At 40.3% G+C, this 26,726-nt stretch overlaps 1 protein-coding gene across 1 annotated transcript in view; it reads right to left on the reverse strand.

The window, feature by feature from the left end:
- Nucleotides 1–26,726, reverse strand: part of GCLC (glutamate-cysteine ligase catalytic subunit) — a 40,749-nt gene that overhangs the window by 7,592 nt on the left and 6,431 nt on the right. The window contains exons 2-12 of the mRNA XM_066612408.1: nucleotides 18,975–19,087; nucleotides 18,200–18,382; nucleotides 16,060–16,173; nucleotides 15,212–15,270; nucleotides 14,990–15,126; nucleotides 13,420–13,494; nucleotides 12,655–12,771; nucleotides 10,540–10,678; nucleotides 9,991–10,103; nucleotides 8,370–8,462; nucleotides 6,719–6,823 (exon numbers count right to left, since the gene is read on the reverse strand). Of these exons, the coding sequence (XP_066468505.1) occupies nucleotides 6,719–6,823; nucleotides 8,370–8,462; nucleotides 9,991–10,103; nucleotides 10,540–10,678; nucleotides 12,655–12,771; nucleotides 13,420–13,494; nucleotides 14,990–15,126; nucleotides 15,212–15,270; nucleotides 16,060–16,173; nucleotides 18,200–18,382; nucleotides 18,975–19,087 (1,248 nt within the window). The remainder of the gene's footprint in view (nucleotides 1–6,718; nucleotides 6,824–8,369; nucleotides 8,463–9,990; nucleotides 10,104–10,539; nucleotides 10,679–12,654; nucleotides 12,772–13,419; nucleotides 13,495–14,989; nucleotides 15,127–15,211; nucleotides 15,271–16,059; nucleotides 16,174–18,199; nucleotides 18,383–18,974; nucleotides 19,088–26,726) is intronic.

A 26,726-nucleotide genomic window follows, 5' to 3' on the forward strand; every position in this document is an offset into this window, starting at 1 on the left:
CTAATACATAATTATACATAGAGGGACACAGCCACTTGGAAAAACAATAGGTGAACTGGGTATATGCAATCTTCAAGATTGTAGATGCACTTCTACCAGCAGCTACTATCATGGATGGTGCCCACTCATGCTTTCCTACTCAGCTGTGTATCCATGAACATGATCATGTGAGATAATCTAGAACAAGTCAGCTTTAAGGTATCCATTTACTAATTTAACTACTCCCCCTTGCCCTGCAACTTGGAAATAGTTAGGGGCTATTTGTCCAAAGGTCAACATTCACCATAGAAACAAAACATTTCTCTTGCAAACATGGTTTCCAATAAGAAAGGTTTAAAAAGAGGCACTGGCAATGCTTCTCCCCATCTGTTAAGCGCACCGACTGTCAAAACTCTTTCAGGGAATTCAAGGGTTTATTTATTTACAGTAGTTTTATACCACCTTCTCCTGGAAGGGACCCAGAGCAGTTTTTCAACATGACTGTTGGTAATGACAGACGGGATTCCCTGAAAAGCAGATTGCCTACCAAACCACATAGTTGCAAAGCAATTCTGGGTATACTGTCAGCTCAGGCTTGGAAGTGAAGATCAATAGCCTAGTCAACATCCTACTTGAGTCAAGCCCACACTGCACAACACTCCTGACACAGAGTTTTCATGGCAGATTTTGAAAGGGCTCCCTGAAGGTCTGAATACCACATACATAGCACACAGTTGTCAAAACAAAACCTATTTTCAAAGTGGCATCCTTTTTTTAAAGGTGGATTTTTTAAAAGATGCATGGTATCTGAGACAAAGAAGTTGTTGCATTGGACAGACTGAAGAGGATTTCAATAGTTTTTTAAGAAACTGTAAGTTCACCTGTTATGCATACACCAAAATATTTGCCTGTTTTTATTTTCAGCACCAAAAGGTGGTGGGAAGAAGAGAGATAGGGAAAATCCCTACCCCTTGATAACCCAAATTGCAAGTGTCTGTCTTTTTTCATGACTACTGATAGCAAGCACACCCTGGGGACAGCTGCTTTTTTTCTGGCATGTAAAACAGGCAAGCAGCAGGAAATGTCCAGCCAGGATACAGGAAAAGGGAGGCGGGAGTGGGCTCTCATCGATCTCTGAAGGAACTGATTTTCATTGGACAAAGGATGGGTGGTCTTTTTTTCTCTGGATGAGGGAGGGCAGAAGGGGCCCAAAGGGGTTCTTGTTTTAGGAGCAGCTGGAGGGGGAAAAAGGAGACAAGGAAGCCAGGAAGCGGTTCTTCATGGGCCAACCACTGTTACCTGGTAGTAAGAAGCTGTCTCTTTGAATGACAGGCAATGGGACCACTTCTGTGTAGAGCTGCAAAGGATTCGATCATAATTTTAATTTAAGCCTTTCGGCTGCTGCCGTAAAACCCTTCTCCCTCTTGCCGCTTCTGTCCCGTCCTGCCTTGCTAAGCTCAGACGCCTCCCAGTCCCTTTTGGTCCGTTGGCCTGACCCAAAAGACACCAACTTGAGTCAAAATGACTCAGGAATTTTTGGGGAGGCAAGTCAGCAAAGAGTACTCAATAAGTCTTGTGCATGAGTCAAACTGTGGGGGGTAGCAGAACTAGGACTCGAGTCTCACCATGGTGCCAAGTCTCTATCCCTGTCAACAGTAGCTTGACTAGTCACACTGCCAACCACTCAAATAACCAGTTACCTAAGCAACAACTTACACTGACGACAAACACTTTGCATCCTCTTGATGTGAAGCCACCTCCATAAATGCAAAATACATTTATGAAATGCACTCTTTGGCCAGCAGCCAAATCCTAGCATGAGTTGAGCAGGCTGGGGGTTTCCTTGAGATAAGAGGACATTTGTCCCCTTAACACAGGACAAGCAACAGCCTGCTCAATGGGACAACTTGGATCTGCACCTGTAAATGGCCAACCGTAAGTCTGAGTTGCCTCATGCCAGGTTTTCAAGGCTGGGATGGGGAACTGGATTTGGCATGCACAGCCACTGCCAGCTTTCTTCCCAGGCCTGTCTACCCATCCCGCATCCAATTACATCCCTCCCCATCTGTATGCTGCTTGGAATAGTTCTTACCTGCTCTGGTGTGTGTTCCTTCTTGCTCCAGCGCTAGCAGGACAGCGTAGGCCTTTCTGCTGGCGCTCCTAACTGCCAGGCTATCACAATGTGTTTTATGCCATGTTTGTGACAGCCTAGGCTGGTGCAGCAGTTGCTACGCCAGTGCTACAGCTGGGTAGCACTGTGCCCCAAGTCCAAACATATTAAAATATCAGACTAAAGAGAAACTTTAGTTCAATAATGGATACAATGAGAGTCCATTTACGAATGACTGCAGTCACCATGCTAGCAGAACAAAAAAATTAAACACCATTTGGCTGCAACTTTGTAGAGCCAAATTCACCAAGTTTTATTCTGAGGATTGCAAATAGACATCCCTCACCCCTGCATCCCTGCAAAAACACATATTCTACAAATGCTCACTGTAAAGAGGCCTGAGATTGCTAGGTGCACACTAGGTAATGGAAATCCATGTTGAATTTTTTTGCAACAAGTGATGAGCCATCAAAACCGAGTAAATTGTGTGAATGTTATGCAGTAGAAAGGTGGAGGACACAAACACCACAAATCTACAAAGGAAGAACATATGCCTCTATTTGATGGTAGGGGAAAGGCAACACACAAATAGGGCAGCACTCACAAAGCAGAGAAAGAAAAACCTGAGAAGCTACACACAACTATGCTAGCTGTAATTCAACTGGAACTGCAGGTGAAAGTGTTAAGTGACTGTATAACACCGAGTACATGCTTTTGAAGATTAAAGATATTTGGCATTAAGTAAATAGCATCATCATGGTCTTTGTGGAATGCGAGTTTGCAATGAGACCATTTTGTGCCAAAAAGATAGCTAACCACCCTCCTGTTTAGTCCATGATCTCTATTTAAGCAATCAGGGTGTACCATGCCATTACGGCTGCCTCATAAGACTTGTTTTTAAAAGACTAAACTTAAGTGCTCTTCAGAGAGACACATTCACAGATGTTCAAACACAAAGGGATGTTAGTGCAGTTCCTTGGCTACAATGCGTTGAGATGCTCAGCACGTTGACGGCCAGAAAAATGGAAGTGACCCAGGTCAGGCTTTACGACAGTGCACGAAAAATACACGCAATTCTTTGTAAAATGTAGAATTCCATCAACCAGCCCACTAGGAGGCTGTCATGGTGGTTATTAAACACATTAAAAATCAGAGCGAAACACAGCAAATCATTCATCAGCAGAAAAATATAAATCACAGCAGCAGCCTTCTTGAACAAAAATGTTTACCAGCACCCAAGCTAGTCACATGGGTCTCCCCAAGGATATTCCATAGCGACAGGTGAGAACAAAATATTTTTTAGCAAAGTTTAATAGCATGTCTATGCCATATTTAAATAAAATCTGCACTTACAGAAAGAAAAGCAAAACCCATTTAGTCCAACTCTGCTAGAAGCCTGTTTCCAGAGAACTAGCCAACTTGTTCAGATGAATGTGACGCTCTGACTCTGCTCTGCTTTTGGGCCTTAACCAAGATTGTTAAGTCACAACAAACTTATTTATCTCCTGAACGGACAATTTCCAACTTCCAAAATCCTCTGCATGTCCATTTCCCCTCTCCCTGCAGCGTACAGATTCAATTCTTTAGATGCTATGTGATTTAGCCCCAGTTCTACTTTGTCTTAGCCCCCCTTGCTTCAAACTCCATGTTTCATCCTCTACCCTCCTCCCCTATTTTTCAGGCCACACCCTACAGTCCCTTTTTCTTTAGCAACCTAACATTTGACTGGCTTTCCAAGTGCTCTTCTCAACCACAGTAATCAACTGCTCTTCATCTTAAGTACAGTAAATTTTTGGAGAATCCCTTCTCCAGTCAGCTTCTTCTTGCCTTGAGTCCATGTCTGTTCTGCCCTTTTCCTGAAGCTTCATTACATCTACCCTTAGTTCAGGTTTTTCTTTTTTAGTCACTTGCTTATGTTCAACGCTTGCTTTCAGCCACCTTTCCTTTGGGTTACTAATTCATTGGCTGCCCTATGTACTAGGACCTTGCCTCAGTTCTCAGCTTGCTCCTTGGTCAAGTCTTAATCCTAAGAAGGGCCTTCAAAGCCATCTAGTTCTTAGATGCTATGTCCACCCCTGTGCAAGAAGCAGGAAAATCCTCTCTAAAGTATCTCCATATCCGTCCAAGGGAGAACCCACCACTTCCCTTGGGAATCAGTTCCATTATCAAATCACTTTACCATTAAGAATTTTCTGATATTTGAACAAAATATTTCCTCCTGCAGCTTAAGCCTTTTAAAAACAGTCCATTCCTCTGGGGCAGCAGAAAATAAATCTTTTCCCTCTTCCATGTGACACTGAAGATATTTGAAGAACATTATTGTATCCCCCTCAGCCTTCCTAGTTAAATTCACAATTTTCCTGTCTGTCACAAAAGTTGGCTTGAAGATCATTTACTGAAAAACGTTCAGTTGTTCATGTCACTATGCTAGCTCAGTAAAATTTCAAAGGCTTCACTGTCAATAGTGCAATACAATATAGAGTTGATGTTCAATTCCTTCAGGTATATCTGCAAAATATTCTCAGGATTTCTTAACTATCTGGGCAAAACAGTTGTGTATATATATATTTTTATTAAATAGGAAACTCAGATGCTCACCTATGAAAGATCCCCAGGAGATGGAGCTTTAAGAAAAAATATCACAAGAGCCCTGGATAATGAACTGGCAACAAAGCTAATGAGCAAAGAACATGTTTCATAATCTGTTACTTTATATTTCCTTCAAAATTTTAAAAAGCTATACAGCTTTCCCTCATATGAAACACAAATGCTTCAACGCAAGAACACATCTTCAAACACTAACTTGCACATCCCAAATACAAATTACTAGCAAGTTAGTAAGACTGATTTCATGTATAGCTTATTTCAATCTCACATGTTTAGGAGCAAGGCAGTAGATACACTTCAATTAAAATCAAGGGTTTGTATTGGAATTGCGGAAGATATTACAGAGGAGATAGGGTGTGGTGTCCACAGTGCCCCTTGCTCTGAGTAAATGCAGAATTAAAGCCCAGGTAGTTGCTGGAGGTGTGCTGCACAGCTGCAGCCACTAGAGCATAAGGAGATCCCTCAGGTATATAGGGAGCACCTGAGGCAGAAAGGTTTTTGGTGGGTTTTGAAGGAGTGCAGGTTGGAGGTAGGAGAGGAGACTGACTTGGTTTATGGAATTGGGAATCAGACTGGATTGTGACTGGACTTTGGCTTTGGACTTTGATTTGGATATCCTGACGGATTGGACTGACCTACCTGGAACCTGACTTTGGACTGTAACTTGGCTTATTGGCAACTCTGATTGATTGGACTGGTTTACAAGGCCCAGTGGATTGGGATTTGGCAAAACAGGGTTCCACCATCTGGCAGCTTTGGCAAGGATGCATTTAGTGTACAGCATGCAATAAGCACAGCAGAATCTCTTCTAAAGGGGTACTTTGCCACTCTCACAAAGGGCAGCCTTGTGTCAACTTCTTTCCCTCTGCCCTATTCTCCCCATAAAGTTAAGGCACAATGATCTCCGCCATACAAGACATTACCACCTGATGCAATTCTCACTTCCCATATCTCCAGCTGCTTCTGAGAGGGGAATGACAATGTTAAACACAAATTACATCATGAGATTGATGAAGATGTCTAAACCACAGTGACTGGAATGGAGTGGGTGGAGAACTTGACATGGGATTCCTGTAGGCATCAGGCCCACTTTGAGCACAATATGTTGTTCAGATTTAAGAATACCCTATGCAGGTTCCTCTGCTTTCCTACTACAGGTGTGTGCCACTTAACAGGGATCCCCCTTGTTATGCAATTAGATCAGTAAGCAAATATTCAGCCCAACCTATTGCTTTTGTTGTGTAAACAGACACTCCCTGAAAGACACTAGCTGGCTGCACATGCTATTGAAGATTGTCTCTTCTTTGCATTGACCCTCTTTGTTGTGTAAACAGATACTTTACTGCAAGCCATGGGAGACCTGACTGCCTCATTAAGAGCCTTTGTTGTGCTTTGACTACTGTGGTATATGGATCTGTCCTTAAGGGAATGGTTGTTAAGAGGTGCATACTTGTACTTAAGTTTCCACTGCAGCTTATCCTTTCAGAGGTGACAAGACAGTAGGGGCAAATGCAGACCAAAGGCATGGGTTGTATCCTAACCTTCCTTTTGCCAATGTTGTTGCCATAAACTCTATTCACCAAAGGAGCCTGTGATCATGAAACTCTTGTACAAAGAAGGTAAGGATACAACCCCTGTGAACTTCAGTTAACTTACTGGGTATAACTGGGAACTGGGTTAGTAAGAACATCCTAGCTACCATATTCAAACCATGACCAAACTGACATATTAGAAGATCATGAGGTGTTACAGAAAGTTACAGGCAAATACAAAGCAGATCTCCAAATACAGGGAATGGAGTTTTGTTTTTAAAGACTAACATACTAAAATTTAAAATTATAGTATATATAATTTAAATCTCAAGATGACTGGAAAAGAAGCCCGTAAGTGCCTCATAGCCTTGCATTCCATGGCCAAGAGACTACACACAATTCTCAGTTTCACAGACTAATGAATAGATTGTTTCTTCTGAACATACTCATTTAACTCACTAAACAGAGGGGAAGAGAATGCCACTCTTACCTTGGATAATGGAATGAGAAAATCCAGCTTGTATGAGAGAATGACTCGGGTCAGCAGCACAACAAATACAACATATGCAGAATTTTCAAAGTCTGTTAATTGAACCTAGATATTGAGAATAATAAAATATAAATTGATTTTGATAAGCAGGCTGAAAACCCATACAGTAATTGTAGCTAATTCACAATCTGAAATCTTTCAGATGCAAGACAGTCTATTCAACAAAAGTCTACTCTAGAATTTTAGGGGGTGACAAAGGGCAGAAAGAGAGAGAGATTAGAAGTAGGCCTTGGTCTCATGCTCTCCCTCACTGTAAGGAAGAGGTTCAGAGTTAACTGAACACACTCCCTGTTCAATTGGGCACAGAATTTCCGGATCTGGAAATGCCTAGTAGAACAGAAAGAATGGCTTCCACCTTGCAGAGCCAAGCATTCAAACAAACAGAGCATTCAAATAAACATGGGATTTCAATGGCTAACTCGTATCTTCTCCCCACAGCCAATGCAAAATGATAGAGTGAACTGCTGGAGATCTGCTCATAAGAACTTAAGAACAGCCCCACTCGATCAGGCCATAGGCCCATCTAGTCCAGCTTCCTGTATCTCACAGCAGCCCACCAAATGCCTCAGGGAGCACACCAGATAACAAGAGACCTCATCCTGGTGCCCTCCCTTGCATCTGGCATTCTGACATAGCCCATTTCTAAAAACAGAAGGTTGCATATGCACATCATGGCTTGTAACCCGTAATGGATTTTTCCTCCAGAAACTTGTCCAATCCCCTTTTAAAGGTGTCCAGGCCAGACGCCATCACCACATCCTGTGGCAAGGAGTTCCACAGACCAACCACACGCTGAGTAAAGAAATATTTTCTTTTGTCTGTCCTAACTCTCCCAACACTCAATTTTAGTGGATGTCCCCTGGTTCTGGTGTTATGTGAGAGTGTAAAGAACATCTCTCTATCCACTCTGTCCATCCCCTGCATAATTTTGTATGTCTCAAACATGTCCCCCCTCAGGTGCCTCTTTTCTAGGCTGACCAATATACAGTCTTAGAGAAATAGCATCTGTATAGGCTCAAAGTGTAGGGACAGTCACCAATATTATGAGTGCAATAGAAAAGTTACATTTCATAGATGCTACTGATAACAAAGTCTGTCTAATATAGAATGTGGGCTTCTACCGTTATACTGAAGGTCACCCCAAACTACTCGACTCCTAGAAGTTGGAAATTGGACTAGGCTAGGCTTCTTCTCAAAAAGACTTGTGTAGCTGCACATTTCCTTCTCCACAATCACTTTGGGATCTGTAATCTCATTATAGATTCAAGAATGGATGAAAAAGTGATACTTACAGAACGTAATGTTTTTGCATGTTTAGAAGGTAAAAACTCATGCATGATTACATAGTGAAGACCCAGTTAAAAGCCATAATGTAAAGAACTGAATTTGGTGCATATCTATTACAAATTTGAATGAATCCAAAGTGCAAGCATTATAACTTGACTTTTAATGACAAACATTTTCACTTTCAATTTAAAGAGAAAAAACCAGTTATGCACAAATAGAAAGTCAAAAATATTTGAACTAGATTTTAGGATTATGAAGTTTTCATTCACTGCATATATTCCACTGAACAGGCTTACTTCCTTACCTCCATCGGTCTGAATTCAACTCTCCATCCGATATCTGAATTTGGAGGAGGGGGTTTAAATCTCATTGTCTGCCAGTTGGTTGACTGAATATTCTATAAGAGACAAAAATCTACACTTAGTCTACAGTTTCTGTATGATCTTCAGAACAATTATTGCCTTCCTGTTCCCAAATGAATTAAATGATCAGGCCTTTAAACATTGAAGATAAAACTGTAAGAAGCTACAAAATCCTAGTGTAGTGCTAGCCATGCATCAAGGCAGAGAAGAGTCCATGTATAGAAAGAGCTTTAGAAAATCACATGAAAAATGAAACCAAGAACAAACAAGTGCTACAGATGCCCTGTAGATTAAAGTTTTAACAACGACACTGCCCTGGTATTATGTATGAATTGTTTCTTTGCTCTGGTACCCTCTCCCATTCTTTCCTCAAAGCAAGATAGTATTGCACAAGGCACAAGGCAATACTATCAATGTGCTCAATGTAAATATCCTAATTTTAATACTACTAATAGTGTGTGAGAATAGTAACCTCTCAATATTTGCTTAAACCATACCCAAATTATTCAGGTGGTTCCATTCCAAGCACTCAAGTGGATGGCAAAAAACAACTATAGCAAATCAATTTAAACAACAAAGTTTCTTTGCTTTGGTGCTTTAAAAACAGCCTTGCAGATCTTTGTGATGTAAGTTAGGAGTCATTAAGACGACAATCCATCAGCACTTCACTCAGCCCCTCCCTTCACCAATGCAAAGTTATCACCTTTCTTTCACAAGCTCAGTGGGAAGGGAGGGGTCCCCTGGGGAGAAGGATTGATGGATTGTCAGCCAGCTGCCCTCTCTCTCTCTCTTATTATGGAGGCTATTGTTATTGTTCAGTTTTTTAAACTGATTTTAAAGGGATGCTTTTTCCCCTTCTCCAGGGATCAGCACATTCCTTCTCATTTGCAGGGGCCATTAGAGTCAAACCCGTGTATAAATAGGCTGGACCTGTACTGTGCCTAGTGATCAAATTTAGACAGTACAGAAGTGGATCACCATCATCATCCTTTGATCAAACGTCCATTTCAGAAACAAGCTTAGCTAATTATAATTTGAGTTTACCTTCAGTAACAGCAGTTTATTAAAGTGCCGTTTTTTACTTTATTAAAATGCCAATAATGTTGTGTGCACCTACTTGTGCCTTTCCATTGTTGTTTCTGAGTGCATTCAGTTTCTGAGTGCATTCCGAGTCATTCCGTTTTGGCAGCCTGTTTGTGACAGTGAGAGTACAAACTGTCCTTGCCTCCCTACCTCCTTATCACACTAACCCAGAGCAGTTCTACTGAAGTCCTTCTAGCTGACTCTGCCTTGTACTTTGAAGAATCATTCATAAGTTTAGAATTTTGTACACTTCGCAGTTCTGCAACTGTTTAAACCCAGCACATTCGTTTTTGCCTCAACACAGATAGAAAAGCATCAGACACACTGCAAAAACAGAAAACTGTAAGTTAAGCACCACTGATTAATCAAAGGTTCCTACACATAATTATTTGGGGACTTTTTAATATATGCCCTGCATATTCTGAACACAAATAAGGAACAGACTTTTTTTAGAATAAGGAAGCTAGCGTAAGACACAACCTCAAAATGGTCAGATTCATTTGCATCATCCAGATGAATTTTCTCTTCAAACAGAGTCAATGGATCTCGAATAAACAAGTGAGCAATGTGTTGTGCCAAGAGATGGTCAATGCCTAGGGACCCAAAAAGATGGAACATTAGCAGATTTTTTTAAAGAAACCTATAGCCAAACAACAAGAGGAAGTGAACACCAATTTGCCTGTAGTTACCTCACCAAGCATAATCTGAGAAGAAAGTAGAACATTCATCATTGGCATATATAAGGAAACTTCTGGAGTAGAAAGGGAAACATCCTTCCTGGTGGGTAATGCTACTATTTGCCCTCTGAGTATAATATGGCTTATGACAAAGATTTGCTTTCTAGATGAGGCAAGCCCTTCAGAAAGTTTAAAATTAGTATATATAGTACTGAATATTTCATGCATACATATAGAACAGCTATTGTAGGGCTAATTACAAGAAGCCTACTTACATGTGTCTTATTGTGTCTTCTACATGTGCAGAAACCAACTCAATCACACTAATCTCCCTGTCACATTGAATACTTACCTTCGTTTATTAGGCGCTCGTAGATTTCTTTATCTACTGTCAAATCAATATCATTGTACTTTTCACCGCATTCAGAGAGGTAACTGTCTATGGAATCATATCTGGATTTATTGATTCTGTAGCGATTGTTCTTCAAAGGCTATGTAATTTAAGAAAAAAGTGTCATGGGCTTATAAATATTAAACAACAAATAGTACACAATTTAAACCATGCCATTTGCGTTGAAGTTGGAAACATGCTATTTAGTAATACAGACCTCGGTATCCATGGGGGAATCTGCTCCCAGACCCATCCACCCCGAGGATATTGAAACCCATGGATAATAAAATTCGTGGGTTGCTGTGCAATAAGGGCTCTTGATGAGACTGAAGCCATTATGAGGCCTGTACAAGCCGTGCGTAGCCACTGCAGGTCTCAGAAAGGCCTCTAGACGCGACTGGAGAATGTCTCCGATTGTATCTTGGAGCTTAGGTCTCTACCATAGGTTCGGAACCTGCGGTTAGTTAAAGCCTAAGGAAGGTGGTGTGATATAAAAGGGTACAAAGACAGAAGTCATAGGCCATGGACTACATTAAAGTTGTATGAGGAGTTAAATGAGTATAGATTAATTTGCTGCAGATTAACAGAAGTGTGTATTTTGTTATGTAGTTGCTTGTAACACTAAGCATACATTCAGGAAATTGTTCAGACACTCACTGAAACATCCCCAGCATCTAGATTCATTGCTGTTTTAAATTTAATTTCTCGGTGCCCAGTATACCCTGAAAAATATTTTTTGTTGGATTAATACAAAAAATACTTTTCAGGGTGTACTGGACACCAAGAGATTAAATTTAAAACTTAGCAATGAATCTAGATGCTGGCGATATTCAAGTCTGAATGTATCGCTTACACATATGTTGTGGTCATATCCTGTTACTGTAAGCTTTGGGGGAGAATTATGAAGATTGTGCTACAGCAACCTCTGATATTAACTGACATGCTGGCATCCTTCAGTCTCGGAGGACTATGGTATCGCTCTCTGAATGGTGGTTCTGGAACAGAGTGTCCTCTCCAGTGCGTGAAGCCTGGGTAAAGTAGATATGGAAGATAGACTGTTTCCCATGCAGCAAATCCCCCCTCTCCACGTTGCTGAAATGGTCCAATGGAAAGGCAGAGGCCAATACGGGTGGTTCCAGCGGCGTTGCAGGAGTTGCCAGAACGTGACTATGTTCAGCCATGAACTGCCTCAGGGACTCCGGCTCCAGATTTTGCCTTGAGGTTGACTCCTGAAGCCTTTTCCATAACTGGATGTAGCCACAAGGCAGTGCAGCTTTGGGATCAGAGTTTTCCTTCTCTCAGATGAGCTGCCTTCCCAGGCTGACGAGTCCCATCTACCCGGTGGCTGTTTAGTCGCCTCTTATGACAAGTACAGTCAAACTGAGGGCCTATTCTTATCCCCAGCCCCCAGGGGAAGATATTAACTGACATGTATGTAATCCTAAATTATTTACCTGTTATATGGAGATTAATATCACAGCACAAATGGACTCTGCCCTCACGATGGTAAGAAGACTTATACTATTTAACTGGAAAGAAAGCTGCCCACCAACATATGCCCAATGGATGGATAATATTTTGCATTTATTGGCATTTGAGCAAATGGCATATCAGCATCAGTTGCGCATGGACATATCTGAAAATATCTGGATCCCACTCCTTGATATAATATCACAAGCCATATGTGTTGATATACAGATCAATGTTTTGATCGCATATATGTTTGTTTTTCCCCCATTTTCATTTTCTTAATATGTAACTTAACACATCAATGTAATGCTCTTTTCTTTTAGTTTTTAAAATCAACATAGAACAATAAAGCATTAAAAAATTATTTTTACTGTAGGACACCCAAGTCTCAGGCTGACTGTGCTAAAATGATCAGATGAAGAATATATACTAGACTTGAAAAAGACATTTTAGCAATGGGTTGATTTTTCCATAGTTACAGTAAAATATGTTGAGAATGCTCAACATTTACAAAAGAGCATGTGAAAATTTTAGAACTAGGATTATAAACCACAAGCAAATGCAATATAGATTATATGTTTGCTCCAAGAGTTTGCATATACGTACCTCTAATCCCCTCTCCTCCCTTGTTCTGTCATCTACTGATGCAGATATTACTCCCCAACGGCAATCAATATCTGTCACGTAGCCTCTGTAGAATGGAGCTGCAGCACTTAATGCCATCTAAAAGAAGAATTTGAGAGTACTCAACACACTAAGTTACTACCATATAAATTGAAAGATGCTTTTGTTCTGAAGATAGCAAAGTGCTCCATTTTCCTTCAACAGTAAAACTTACTATAGCACTTTCTTGTTACAGTGGCAACACATTTTTGCTGATAATTTTTTTGCACCAACCAGCATTCTCTAACCCATTTCTTCCTAATCTGGAATGGATGCTTTTATCAGCTGTGACTCTGGGGCACATAAAAACCTCAGGAAGCGATATCTGCAGAAGCAGCTTCATGACAAATATTTGCAATCATGCCTCATTTTATTTTATTTAAGGCAACAAGTCATCTGAACAGACTCTTGCATGCATCGTGTTTTTCAAGTCAAGAAGCAAGTCAGTTCTGTCTGTTCTAATTCCAAACTTTGTTTAAATTTTATATTTATCGAAATATCTTTAAGTGGTCTGAAAAAAGGAAGTTATCCTTTTTCATGTCACCATTTACTGAGAAATTTGACTGTTCTAAGGACTATGTAAATGAGATCCTGGCTTCAGAAGTTGCATTAACTGATCAAACAAGTTATGCTATGATGAGGATTCACACATGCAGAATATATTACTTTTATCACAGTGCTTTTTGGAGTCAGTTGTCTACCACTTACCACAATGGGACAGATTGTGGCTAGCTGATCATAAAGGTATCTTGCTTCAGAAATGCTGCAAGCCTGGAATGTTACCTGCAGAAGAATACCAACCAACAATTAAACAAAGAATTACATGGTCCCTATAGCACTACAGCCAACTTTTCTGAAATGCCAAAACTACAAAAGCCAACCTCATTTGAACAATTTAACCCAGGGGTGTCAAACTCATTTCATACAGAGGGCCAAATAGCATTCATGATGCCTGCTGAGGGCCGAAAGTGATGTCATTAGGCAGGAAGTGATGTCACTAAACAGGTAATGACCAAAAACAAGCACTTTATCTCAATTGGGAACTCATTAGCTGCAAATGACAGAAGAGAAAATATACATATCTTGATCATATTCAAGATATGGGAGAGCTCAATTTTCAAGGGGGCTGCCCTTTCAGCAGTAACACCTCAGCTTGGCTCAGCAGCTGAGAGCCTGAGGGCCAGATAAAAAGCTTCCAAGGGCTGCATCTGGCCCCTGGACCTTATGTTTGACACCCCTGATTTAACCAATCACAAACCTGTCACAAAACATTTCTCTCCAATACATTTGCTTGGTACAGAGCAGGGGTGCCCAAAGTTTCTGGCAGGAGGGCCACATCATCTCTCTGACACTGTGTTGGGGGCCAGGGAAAAAAAGAATTAATTTACATTTAAAATTTGAATAAATTTACATAAGTTTACATAAGTGAATATATTAAAGATGTACTCATATGAATGAATGAAGGTCCTGCAATAACTCAAGGCCTATAAAAGGCCTTGCACAAAGCAAGGCTGGCCTTTCCTTTGCTGCCACTACTGCATCACAGATGTGAACCAGCAAGCAGTGGAGGAAGCCCGCATCCCACAGCTCATGCGAGAGGTCAAACAGTTGCCCTCACACTGAGAGCAGTTGCATTGGGCCAATGCGGGCTCCAACAAATCCCTAGAGGGCCAGAGGCTCATTGGAGACTGGGGGCTCCCTGAGGGCCGCATTGAGAGGCCTCAAGGGCCGCATGTGGCCCCAGGGCCGGGGTTTGGGCACCCCTGGTACAGAGAATGGAAAAAGGGGCTTAGCAAGCTGGTAAACATGGGAACTATCTATATTCTTCACTTTTGCCCCAAACCTGTCTTCTGGTCAGCGCTCCCTTCCCCAAATTACGCTAACTACCAGGATGCACAAGTGACCAAAGAGACAGACACCTTTTTTGTTTATATCTTTACCCACTATGTGCCACGCAGCACCTCCTGTTACAAAATTATATCTTCCAGTAATCTGGGAAGCATAAGGACGCCCCCCCCAGGACCCATCCTCCTCCCCCCTCGTGCATCAACACTTCACCACCACCTGCCCCATGCGTCGGATTGCTCCCAATTATTTGGAGGGCTCGAAGCCTAGCTAGCCACAGAAGTAGGCTAGGAAACAATCCAAACCTTGAAGGAAAGAAGCTTGAAACATGAGCATAGAACATTACACTGAGGTTGGAATTAAGAAATCACACAAGCATTATTGTCAGTTGACAGAACTAAAGGCACCATTGTTTTTTTCCTAGTGAACTTACCTGTAGGCAGCAATTACCCATCCCAAACCCCATGGCATCCATATATACATGGTTAGGCTTGGCTGCTCTTGCTGCTTCACCATCATCAGTAGGGAATGTTTCTATGAATGGCAATGGCGTATTCTTGTCCTTAAATACTGCACAAGATAAATTGACAAGACATTAAGGTCATGGCTACTAACCCTTTCTGCTTTTAGAAAGGTAAATTGTTTATGCACTCACTTGGTACGTTTATCACTACTTTTTCTCCTCTCCTGTGTCGAATGTTTCTTGTTAAAGTACTAAAATGAAAAAAAAAATTATTCTGAAATACCTTCTCAGGGGAGAAGCATCCCCACAGTCATTAGTAGTTAATTTTTAAAGATTTGCATTTAAAATTGATGTTTCTTTCAGAAATTTCTCTTGATACTTATCTATGCTGCAAAACTATAATATCTGTATTGTTTCTTCATTCAGAAAATTCTATGACACATCAAAGAAACACCAACAACATCATTTGTTAAGAGCAAGAAAGACAGGGCAATAGCACTTTCTTGCTCAATATTGTGTGCACATCACAACCCAGTGTTCACAGGCTGCAACAGTGGGCAGGAGGCAGCAAGAAAATAGAAAGAGGGAGCAGAGATGCAGTTGGAATGTTTGGAAATAGAGGCTCTTTACAACAAAAAATTCAGCCCCACTATGCATTAAAAAAACACAGAATCTCATGAATACTCTTGCCTCTACACTTGCACTTCCCATTTGAGCACGGAGACATGGAAGTGCAGAGTGATGGTCAGAACTACCAGCTCCTAGTGTAATCAGTCTTCACCAGATACAAAAAACTGTAGCAGTGTCCATAGAAAACAGTCCAAGTTTTAGGGTTCTACGTATTACTAAGCAAAGTGAAGGTTAACACAAAATTTAGAACTGATGACTGAGTACAAAAATATACACCATCCTTTGACCACTTCAAAAGAATCAATCATTCTGATGGAAATTTTTATTCCCCAGAAAGGAAAACATTCTATGACTATATTATGTGTTCACAAAAAAGACAGTGCCCCCCCCCCATCTCCAACTATATTTACCTAAATCTAGGATGTTTGTTGATGGCTGCATCTGGGAAAAAGAGAGATTTGGATGCTCCCATTTCAACAGGTGTTGGGTCACACGCTGGTATCGTAAATCCTGGACACCCTAGTCTATATATTTTAAAGAAGTTATAGTTATTGTTACATGCTTTCCTGTTAGAAATCACAGCTAACAAAAACATAGGCAAACTTAAAATTATTAGAAGTAAACAGAAACAAAACTGAAGCAAAGTAGACTAAAAAACTGCCTCATTTGGTGCAAATCCTCAGAGAAGAAATGAGTACAGGCACTTTGTTCGACAGACTCATGTACCTATATAGTTTAGGAGAAGGAGTTCACAAGTTTTAGCAGACCATAGTCTTCAGCAGACATGCCTCAGAGATGAACTAAAGGAATCATTCAATACAGGACACTTTCTTCCTTCTGAGGAGGAAAGCCTTAACAGTGCTCTTTTCGCTCAGCTTTCTACTTTTGGTGTGTAGTTAAAATCAGGACATTCCCACAGTGTAAAGTTATATAGATGACTATATAAAGAATGGCCAAAATTAAAGATGCAGGACCAAGAAATGTTTTTTCCCTGAATTGGTGCTTTACTTATCAGTATAATGCTGTATACTGTATATACACACACATGGTGCTTCACAAAGAATAAAACGGCAGGTCTCTTCCTTAAGAGGCTCACAATCTAGAAATAGAGACTATGGAGAAAGCAGAAGAAGGGGAGGGAAGGTAAACATGGGAAGAATACTGCATGCGATTATTTCACTACTTACTCTTAGTTGCAGTAAAGCAGTGGTTCCCAAACTGGTGGGTCATCAGCCTGTGAAGTACTGGTCAATGCCCCTTTAAGGGGTGGGAAGAAGAGGAGGGCAGTAACACAATCTCCAGGATTGCACTGCTGCTGGGTACAGGGGGTTTCTACTTACTTGCCAGTGCTGCAGTCCTTGGGGTCCAGGGAACCCTCTGCAGGGCTCCAATGTCTGCAAAAGTGTAAAAGAAGGGAAAAAGGCACTTCGGTTTTCGCAACGAAACCAGAAGTGCCCTTTTCTTATACTTTCACAGGCATGGGGAGCTCAGCTGAGGACTCTACAGAGGGCTCCCTCCTCCCCCTGGACTCCACAGGACCGCAGTGCTGGCTGCAGGTAAGTAGAAAACGTCCCTCCCAAGTAGCTGCATGATTCTGGGGATCACATTGCTGCCTTCCCTCCCTCTTCCACAACTACTTACAGTGCTCCAACTCCCTTGTAGGAATTTGGGAAGCAATGCTGTAAAATATAGCAACTAGGGAGTTGTGCCAACAAAAACAAAGATGAGTTTGAAGAAAGGAGAAATAATTGTGTGGAAAAGATTGAAGGGAGTTGAGGACATAAGGAGCAGCAAGAGAATTCTGACAGCTGACAGTAGCGATACAGGAGAAACACAGTTCCTGGATAGGAGTATAATGGGATACAAGACTAAAGAGCTAATGGCAGACAAGCTCACAGAAAGCCCTGCAAGTAAGGACAAGAGAACTTGTGCTGATCTAGTGAAGAATTAAGTACATTTAATTAGTAGCTCTGAAGGGGGGATACGAGAAGCAACTTCATGCCAACATTAGCTAGAAATGTTTTGAGGTTCTTTAATATGAAGTTCTGACCACGAGTATTGGGTTCACCTGTAACCAGGTCTTGAGCTGTGACCCAAAAGAGACAACTGTCAGTTGTCTGGGACTTTCCCACTCAGTTTAAAAGAAGCATGTACAAAAAGCTAAAGTGGACACAGAGATCCCACACCTGAACAAACAAACTAGATTGGGGCAAACAGCTGTAATACATGCATACATAGAGATGTAATCAAACAGTAACATGGGAAAAAGTACTATTTTGGGAAATACCATAAACTTAAAAAAGCTACCACAGTTTCGGTTACAAGCTCTCATTTGATAACGAACTTAAACAAGCATACTTTGAAGTCGTATTAGAAACACAGGGCTATATCCAGAGTATCACTTCTATGAACAGAAGGAGCATTCCTCTCATGCTAAGCACCCCTTCTGTGCTCACAGGGACCCTTGGAGCAAGTAGAACACTCCTTCCATCCGCAGAGAGAGTTCATGATCACAGAAACATTACTTGGACGTAACCCATGGAGTCTAACCTTGGAAATGAGGTAACAGTGCAAACCGCTTCATTTTCTTTCAGTACAGAAGCAGCTTCCAGACGTCGTTTTCTCATGTTGTCTTGTACAGTGTTAAATTCAGACATTGTTCCACCATATGGCTGTCCAGGAGTTCCTTCAATCATATAACTTCCATATTCTGGTCTCCAGAGAGTAGGATGGCTATGAGAGAAACGATTACAGGTATAACCTTATTCCATGAGTTTTTCACCTGCAGTTTTATCTCAACACAATAAGGGCCATTTAAAGGAAAAAATAGTTTAACAATAGCCTCATTAATGCAAGAGAGGATAGCCAACTGACAATCCAATCAATCATTTTCTCTTCAGGCACTTAGAACAGCTTCATTGCAAGGCAAGCAACCTCCCCTTCCCCCTGAGCATGAGAAAGAAAGATAATCACTTTGCTTTCTTTCCCAGTGTTTCGCTCTGGTTGAAGGGAGGGGTCACCTAGCTACTGGAGCCACAAGGGTCATTAGACCTGGGCTCTGCATCAGGAAGCCCAATGGACTCCAAAGACTTTTCTGGCTGCTGCCACCATCACCTGCCCTGTTCTGTCCCCTCCCTGCCCCTATTGTGCCAAATCCCATCACTACCCTCCCTCCACTCTGTCTTACCCTTGCCTTGGATGGGGGCTCAAAAGAAACATTGTACTGCCCCTGAAAAAATTCCTCAGAGGCCCCGATTTTCTTATCTTAAAGTAAAGGCAAGTCAACTGAGTTTCAGTGTGCAATTTTAAAAACTGTGCTACTTACTTGGGGTTTACTCTTTCACCTTTTTCTTGCAAAGTATGAAGAACTTCTTCTCCAGTTAAAGACAGTCTTGCTCTCTTATTTTCATGATCAAAAGCTACCAACATGTATTCCACCTAACATACAACACAAAGCACAAACACAGCCCATAATATTTAGTACATCAGATTGATAACTGTCAAACCAGACATCTTACAGTAACAAAAATACCACTAATTTTGAACTATTTGTGAATACAGCAGGTTTCATGCCAAAGAACAACAGGCAAGAGCATCATGACTGCTAAACTTTTGATTTTCACAAAGATCACAATCCTGCAATCTCTTGAAGCTTCAGTACACCAGCCACCAGCGCTATTACTCAGCAGACTTTAGTGTTTCTGTTCTTGCATGCTTGGGGCATTTCTGATCAAAGGATAAAAACCCACTAGAATTGGGTTATTCCTATTGACCTATCCTGATCATGCCAACTGAATGAAGATTTTGGGCTCAGTGTGTCAAAAAATGAAAAATGCCTCGGCTGGTGTGTCACCCTCTCCCCTTCCGAACAAAAGAGAAAAAATTCTTTACATATTAATTTTTAAAAATACAGTCCATTCAGATATGAAGCCATATAAAGAAACACAAAACAATTACAAAAATGAAGTACGAGTAAAACAAAACGCAGTTGTTAGGTGTTGGTGAATGCTGGTGTTATCAACCAAAACACTGTGGTGCACCACCTTTGACACAAGTTTAACAGGTCACTATCACTGTTCTAATCCCTACTGATATAATTTACAGAGCATTTGACTATTATTCCTGGTTGTTTAGAGCTCTATTATTATTATTAACATAATAATGTGATCCATACGTGCAGGCCCAGCCATAGATACCTATTGGTCCTTCTGCCTCTATTTGTAGCAGAACAGAGTATTTTAATCTGCATCATGTGGTCTGACATAACTAAAAGATGTGCAATACATACCACAAAGTAAGAAGTAGGGTTTAGATTGATTATGAAGAATAAACCCAGAGATTATAGTCATTTGTACACAGCAAAAGGAAAAATGTGGCAGATTAGAAAACAAAGAGTGCTTTTCTTTGAATGGTATACCAGAGAGAAAGGCTAAACTATAAAACACAGTACAAAAAGTATTGTTATGTTTAAATCTATACACATGCACCGAGAAGGACAATACCAATTAACTGTACTGTTTAATACACACACAGTTTTTACAGTTTAAGATATGATACAGTACCATAAAAAGGCGAACTTGTTTTCCTACTTGATTTTTCAATTAGGTTATGCAATTTACTGACAGTGCAGTCCCAAAACTTTTTAGAAGTTTCACTGAGTAGAACAGTCACTACTCAATTTGCATGTACTATAAATTACTGCCTTCATACACACTCATCCACTCCAGAAGTGAAAACACAGCAAGAATACTAGTAAGGCACCTAGAAAGCTTAGTTTGCATTAAAAACATTTTAGAAAAATTCCAACAGCAAGGCAATCCACGCATTAAGAAGTGAGAGCAAGTAGAGTGTGTTTTAGCAAGATCTAGCTTGCTAATGAGTAAGAGGGATACTTACACATACTTAGAGGGATACTCTAAGAGGGATACTTAGAGCTGCACAGTGTATTAGACCCCTCTTGCAATATGATTGCTTCTAGACATTATTGCTAAGTTTTACTACTAATCCGTGACAGAGTCAGTAATGGAGGTTCTTCTGGGAAATCTTGAATTGTGAAGTTTTCTGATGCCCTAAAACTATTTTGGATCTTGTTCCACATTTTTGACAAAACTAAAAGCACATGTCATGATAATATTTCGTGTGCTGGATAAACCTCTGCAGTTGCTCAACTATTTGAACTGAAATAACTTTTGGGGGGAACAACAATGTGCACCAAATACAATTAAAATGAATTTAAAACTTTCTTTGGAAGTGTATTTCTATTGCAAAACTTGTGAATATTTAAGGAATGTCAACTACTTAGCATGGACAGTTTACATACACAGTTTACATTTTAAGGGGAAAAACTAAGGAAATCAGAACAGTCAATAGTTAATTCGGCACATCCAAAGAGTTGCGTGTGATGTGAAACTGCCCAGTTTGACTGATATTGTATTCATTTATAGCATTTATTAGTTTTAACAAACACTTTTAGAACTGCAAGTAAATTTCAATATAACAAGGGAAAAATTACCACCCCGATCCATATGGAAAGTCCTTCCAGATTTTATGCTAGAGATAGCAAAGACTCGCCACAGGACAACTGTCTTCACCAACATCCCTATGTCACATTGAGTGAAACACAGCTCTTACAGTCCAATTCTACATGTCTGCTCAGAAAAAAGTTCTGCCAAGTTCAAGAGAACCTACTTCCTGGAAAGCATGCACAGGATTGCCACCTTAGACTAATCCAACTGACACCACACCTTTCTAAACCAATGTTATTAAAAACTAATGTACCGGTACACTAACTTTTTGAGATGTCTACCTCTTCAACTCCCTCTTTCAAGATACAACCCACAGCAATTTTTGTAACAGGAAACTGCCCTGAAAGCCACTGTTGCCTCCAATTTTCTAAACACTACCATACTTCACACATGAAAATTGGTTTGTCAAACCACTAGTGCATTTTTTCCCCAGATTTTTCTTTTGGATGAAACTCATTATTGAGAATAGCAACAGAGAAGGTTTCACACAAATGTGAAGGTACAAAGTTGAACATAGGAGCTTACAAGCTAGTGAGTCACTACACAGCGTGCATAGCAACTGAACAGGTGCAGATAAACAAATGTTCAAAGGACTGCCCCAAGTTCTTATTCTGACATTCAAAAACAAACAAAGCCATTATTTGTATTCAGCTGATAGAAGTGGAAGAGAGTCTGTGCAAAAAATCATGTGGCCAATAAGCCATTCACCAACCACTGTTTCTCACGCAAGTAGTTAGAACATGATGAAGACAGACCTTAATGAAATGCAGCTGATCCTGCTGTGTTTGATGGGCTTCAGAAAATTTCTGACAAGGATGACATGCTACCTAATCCTGAAATTTTATTACAGAAGGAACTTAAAATGCAACAATACAAAGAATTTAAGATAAATCCTTCAAGAAGCTTGATACTCAGCAGCTGAGCATAGTATGTGGAATGAAGACACCACCAAAAAAATAGTACACCAAATCACTTTCAGGTTCATTTAATTTTTTTGTTCTGTTTCTGTCGATATCTAGTTTTTTCCCTTTTTTAATTATGTAAAAGTTGTAAACAAAATATCTGACAGTGGGATTTCTCCTATAGCATGCGAGTTAACAAAATGGTTTAGGAAACCTGGTCATATACAACAGTATGGCTGTGATTCAAAGAAAAAACACTGGGAAGGAACCTTCCGGCTCTATTCTGTAAGGGAAATGTACCATAAATCTCCCAGCACACACAGTGTTCTCCTGTTTACAGAAGAGAATATAGAAGTTTCTAAATACAGAGATACACAAGTATCAAAGCCTGTGAATCATGCTTGCTACTTAATAGGCTGCCAAATCACCATAATCAGAATAGCTTTTCTGCTAAGAAAGACAATTATGTTACTTCCTTCAATTAGCCAATGCTTGATGAGATACACTTTATTACACATCTCCAGGTTGCAGACTAGTAAGATGCTGGCAAAAAGGGTGATGTCTATGAAAAAGCCCAGACCCCCCCTTTCGCTACACAATGGTAGAACACCTTTGTGGTGACACAGTGCAGCCCACTTTGAAACAAACCAAAACTGAATCTCACCAGGAAAGCAAATATGCAACTCAAAACCAAGGGGAACCTGTGGCTTCCTTCTTCACCTTCCATATATGACAAAGCAAAAAACTAGAGTTTCCTCAGCACTGAAGCCAGATGCTGCAGGAAGAAGTTTGGGAACTGTCCAGGCTAACGCCATCCAGTTGAACCAAAGAAGATACCTCTTAGCTCCCAGCAGAAAGACTGGAGTAGTAACTGGTTTAAAAATGAAGAGTTTGTTTAAAAGCAAAAAGAGTAGTGATAAAAAAAAGTAAAAATACTTTTAATTGCTGAACTTAAAAAACTTTTTGGGTTTTAGTTAAGAGGCAGACCTCACAGTAAGGAGAAAAGCAAAACACCTGATCTCTGCAGACAGTGATTCCCATGCAATATGGCACCTCTCTTTCCAAGAAAAAGGGGGCCCAGACAATTGACTGGTCGATTTGTTCAGTCAGAATCTACAGCATCCTTTGAATCAATCCAGTATGAGGGTTGAGTTCGGCTTATGCTTCCTGATATGAAGAAACTTGAGCTGCTGAATATCTCAGGATCACTGCTATTGCAAGTAAAGGGGGCTAGGTTTGGGATAAAGAAGGGAGCAGATCCAGGGACTGCCACAACAGCCTTATTTTCTCATGGATATTTTTCATTATGCTTGTTTCACTAGTCAACTAAAATCTATCAGGTTTCTTAAAAGAAGATTTAATCCAAAGCTTCTGGTTTTGGAAAATGAACGCAATCGGTCTGACTTATGAAAAAATACAGTAAGGTCCTAAGGATTTAAAGAACCCTGTGTTAAAGTTACACACACATCCACATTAAAGAAAAATTAAACAATGTCAAAACAAATTAAGAGTCAACATAAAAATATTTTGATTATGTGGTTTAACAGACTAGACTCTGACATGATCATACTAGCCTAGAAGAAAGTCTCACTGAAATCAATAAGACTCATTTCTGAACAAACAATATTGATTATAAAGGTGAATTTTCAATAGGTACAGGTACTCCCTAGACTGGAAAAATTGCAATCAGCAAGTGAGGTGGAAATCTAAAAATTTGATGCTAGAAAGGCTGAAATAGAGAACACTTTCAAATTGATGCAGGGAAGTTCTCCCACCAGCACATCTAGTTAGGCTTTAACTGGGAGAAGCCTAAGTAGCATGCAAAACTGTGCAAAGACTGGGAGAAGCCTAAGTAGCAAGCAAAACTGTGCAAAGACTGGGAGAAGCCTAAGTAGCAAGCAAAACTGTGCAGAGATTGGAATTAAGAGTACGATTATTAGGAAGAACATATGTAGCAGGCAGATACACTGTTCACATGCAGTTTTACTTTTTCACATGCAGAGAAAACAAGAAGATGCAGAAAAGAGCACAGAAATCCTGGCAAGAAAGTTGCCACAAGACTGCAAAATCAAAATTCGCAGGTCAAAACAACGGAAGTTAAGGATAGTTTTTTATTCACATTTTTATACAACCCTTATGCCAAGGAGCTCAGGGCAATGTTCACAGTTCCTTCCCTCCTTTTGTCCTCACAACAACGCTGTGAGGTAGGTGAGGCTGAGAGGCAGTGACTGGCCCAAGGAAACTTCAGGAAACTTCACCCAGGAAAGCTTCACTCAGGAAACTTCATAGCTATGTGGGGATTTGAACCTGACTCTTCTGAGTCTGACTCCCAAACCACTTCACTGTCCATAAAGAAGAAAAAATGCAGGCTTCAGGAAAATCTCTAAGAATGGAAAAAGACTAGAAAGACAGATACAAGAAAAAAATATACTCTATAGCATTAGTTAGTAAGCTATTCTATAGAGGTATGAAAAATGAACGCATGAAATCTTATTTTGTATCCCATCTTTTTATAATACATCCAAGGGAACAAGACTACTCTATTACAAATTCATAAAAATAATAATTACACAACAGTAACACCAGACTAAAATGGCATATAAACGCAGAAAGAATAAAATGAGCTGCAACAATAATCTCAATTTGAAAATGCTCATTGAAATAAATTTGTCTTAATTGCCTGTCTAAAGCCAGATATATCCCTCTCATTTTGTATGCTAACAATTGAGAAAATTCTCTTCTGTGCACATCCACAGCTCTGTCGATAGGAGGAAACCTGGCGGAAAGACGTCTAACATGACCAGAGCCTTCCAGCAGGTTCATGTGAAAGAAGCAATTCACAGAGAATTCTACTCTAAGATTATTCAAATCCAACACGGATGCGAATGGATAACTAATGTAGCTAGCGAAGAATTGGTGTAAAATTCCTTAACCAAGTGGATTTCATCCATTTGGCAGATGCATTCTGCCTCAGCTTAAGTTTCCAGAATAGTCTAACCTGGAGGTGATAAAAGCATGAATGACTGAGACCACAGAAGTTTGGTCCAGGAAAAAGGTGCATTTGGCATGCAAGGTAAAAATCATTCTTTTAATGGGCATTCAGAACATACCTAGAAACAGGAGTCAACTGCTCCTTCTGGGGAAAATACAACCCAATCAAGAATACACTGAACGTCCACTTCAGGACCATCAAAAGAACCACCAACACCCCTATCTAATCTGGTCTAAGTTTCAGTTTGTTCATCCCTATTCAGCCTAGAACTAACCCAAATCATGACTTTCCCTCTGGGTAACAGAAGATGGAAATGAAAGATATGTGGATAACACACAGCTCTAACACAGATAAGATTTAGAGAAGAGGAACCAGGAACAGGAAACGAAGAGAAGTCACACACACCTAAGCAAGATTTTTCCCACAACCTTCAGGCAATACACACAAGAAACCCTGGGGTGCCACAACTTTATTTCAAGCAAAAATGAACTGTATGTTTGTCACACACAGTGAAATGCAGCTGAACGCCGGGAAAGAAGGAATTTTAAAGTTCTTAAAAACTATAGAAAAACAGAATCAAGTTTGAAATTCATGCTACAGAACTAAACACCCACTGTTCGGTTTGATACCATTTCAAATTCAGACTGAAGCAACCAGAGGAACTAAACACAATGAAAAATATGATCACTTTCTAAGAGCAAGGTGTTGTAAAATTAAAAGTTCATTTCAAAGCTAAATAGCTACTACCTATCTTGATGTAATCCTTACAACAACCCTGTAAGCTGAGCATTGCCCCCATATTGCAGCTGCAAACGGTTTGCTCAAGGCAAACCTTAGGTGAGGGAGAGGTGAGACATGAACAGGGAAATTCAATTTGGAGTTCAGACTTTTAACCACTATACCATACCAGTTCTCTTAAGCATGCTCTTTCACTCTCTCCCCCCCTCTTTAAATTAAGAAAAGATTTTTAAAGTAAAAAAAACACTAATAAGTAGCATTATACAAAAGTGTCACCATACTAAATATCTAATTTTATATATGACAATTACATGAAAATGCTGTGAAACAACTATCAACATTTTAAAAACAAGTTAAAAATTGTTTTCACTTCTTAAGTCACTACACAGAGAATGGAATTTAAAGCACACTTGATTGTATGTATTCAGAATTTGAAAGAGGAACACTTGCATACTGTATTACCAAAAACTCAGGATAGGTGACTTAAGAACATAAGAACAGCCCCACTGGATCAGGCCATAGGCCCATCTAGTCCAGCTTCCTGCATCTCACAGCGGCCCACCAAATGCCCCAGGGAACACACCAGATAACAAGAGACCTGCATCCTGGTGCCCTCCCTTGCATCTGGCATTCTGACATAGCCCATTTCTAAAAACAGGAGGTTGCACATACACATCATGGCTTGTAACCCATAATGGATTTTTCCTCCAGAAACTTGTCCAATTCCCTTTTAAAGGCATCCAGGCCAGATGCCGTCACCACATCCTGTGGCAAGGAGTTCCACAGACCAACCACACGCTGAGTAAAGAAATATTTTATTTTGTCTGTCCTAACCCTCCCAACACTCAATTTTAGTGGATGTCCCCTGGTTCTGGTGTTATGTGAGAGTGTAAAGAGCATCTCTCTATCCATTTTATCTT

Source organism: Tiliqua scincoides, chromosome 1, assembly GCF_035046505.1.
Source record: "Tiliqua scincoides isolate rTilSci1 chromosome 1, rTilSci1.hap2, whole genome shotgun sequence".
NCBI classification, from domain to species: Eukaryota; Metazoa; Chordata; class Lepidosauria; order Squamata; family Scincidae; genus Tiliqua; species Tiliqua scincoides.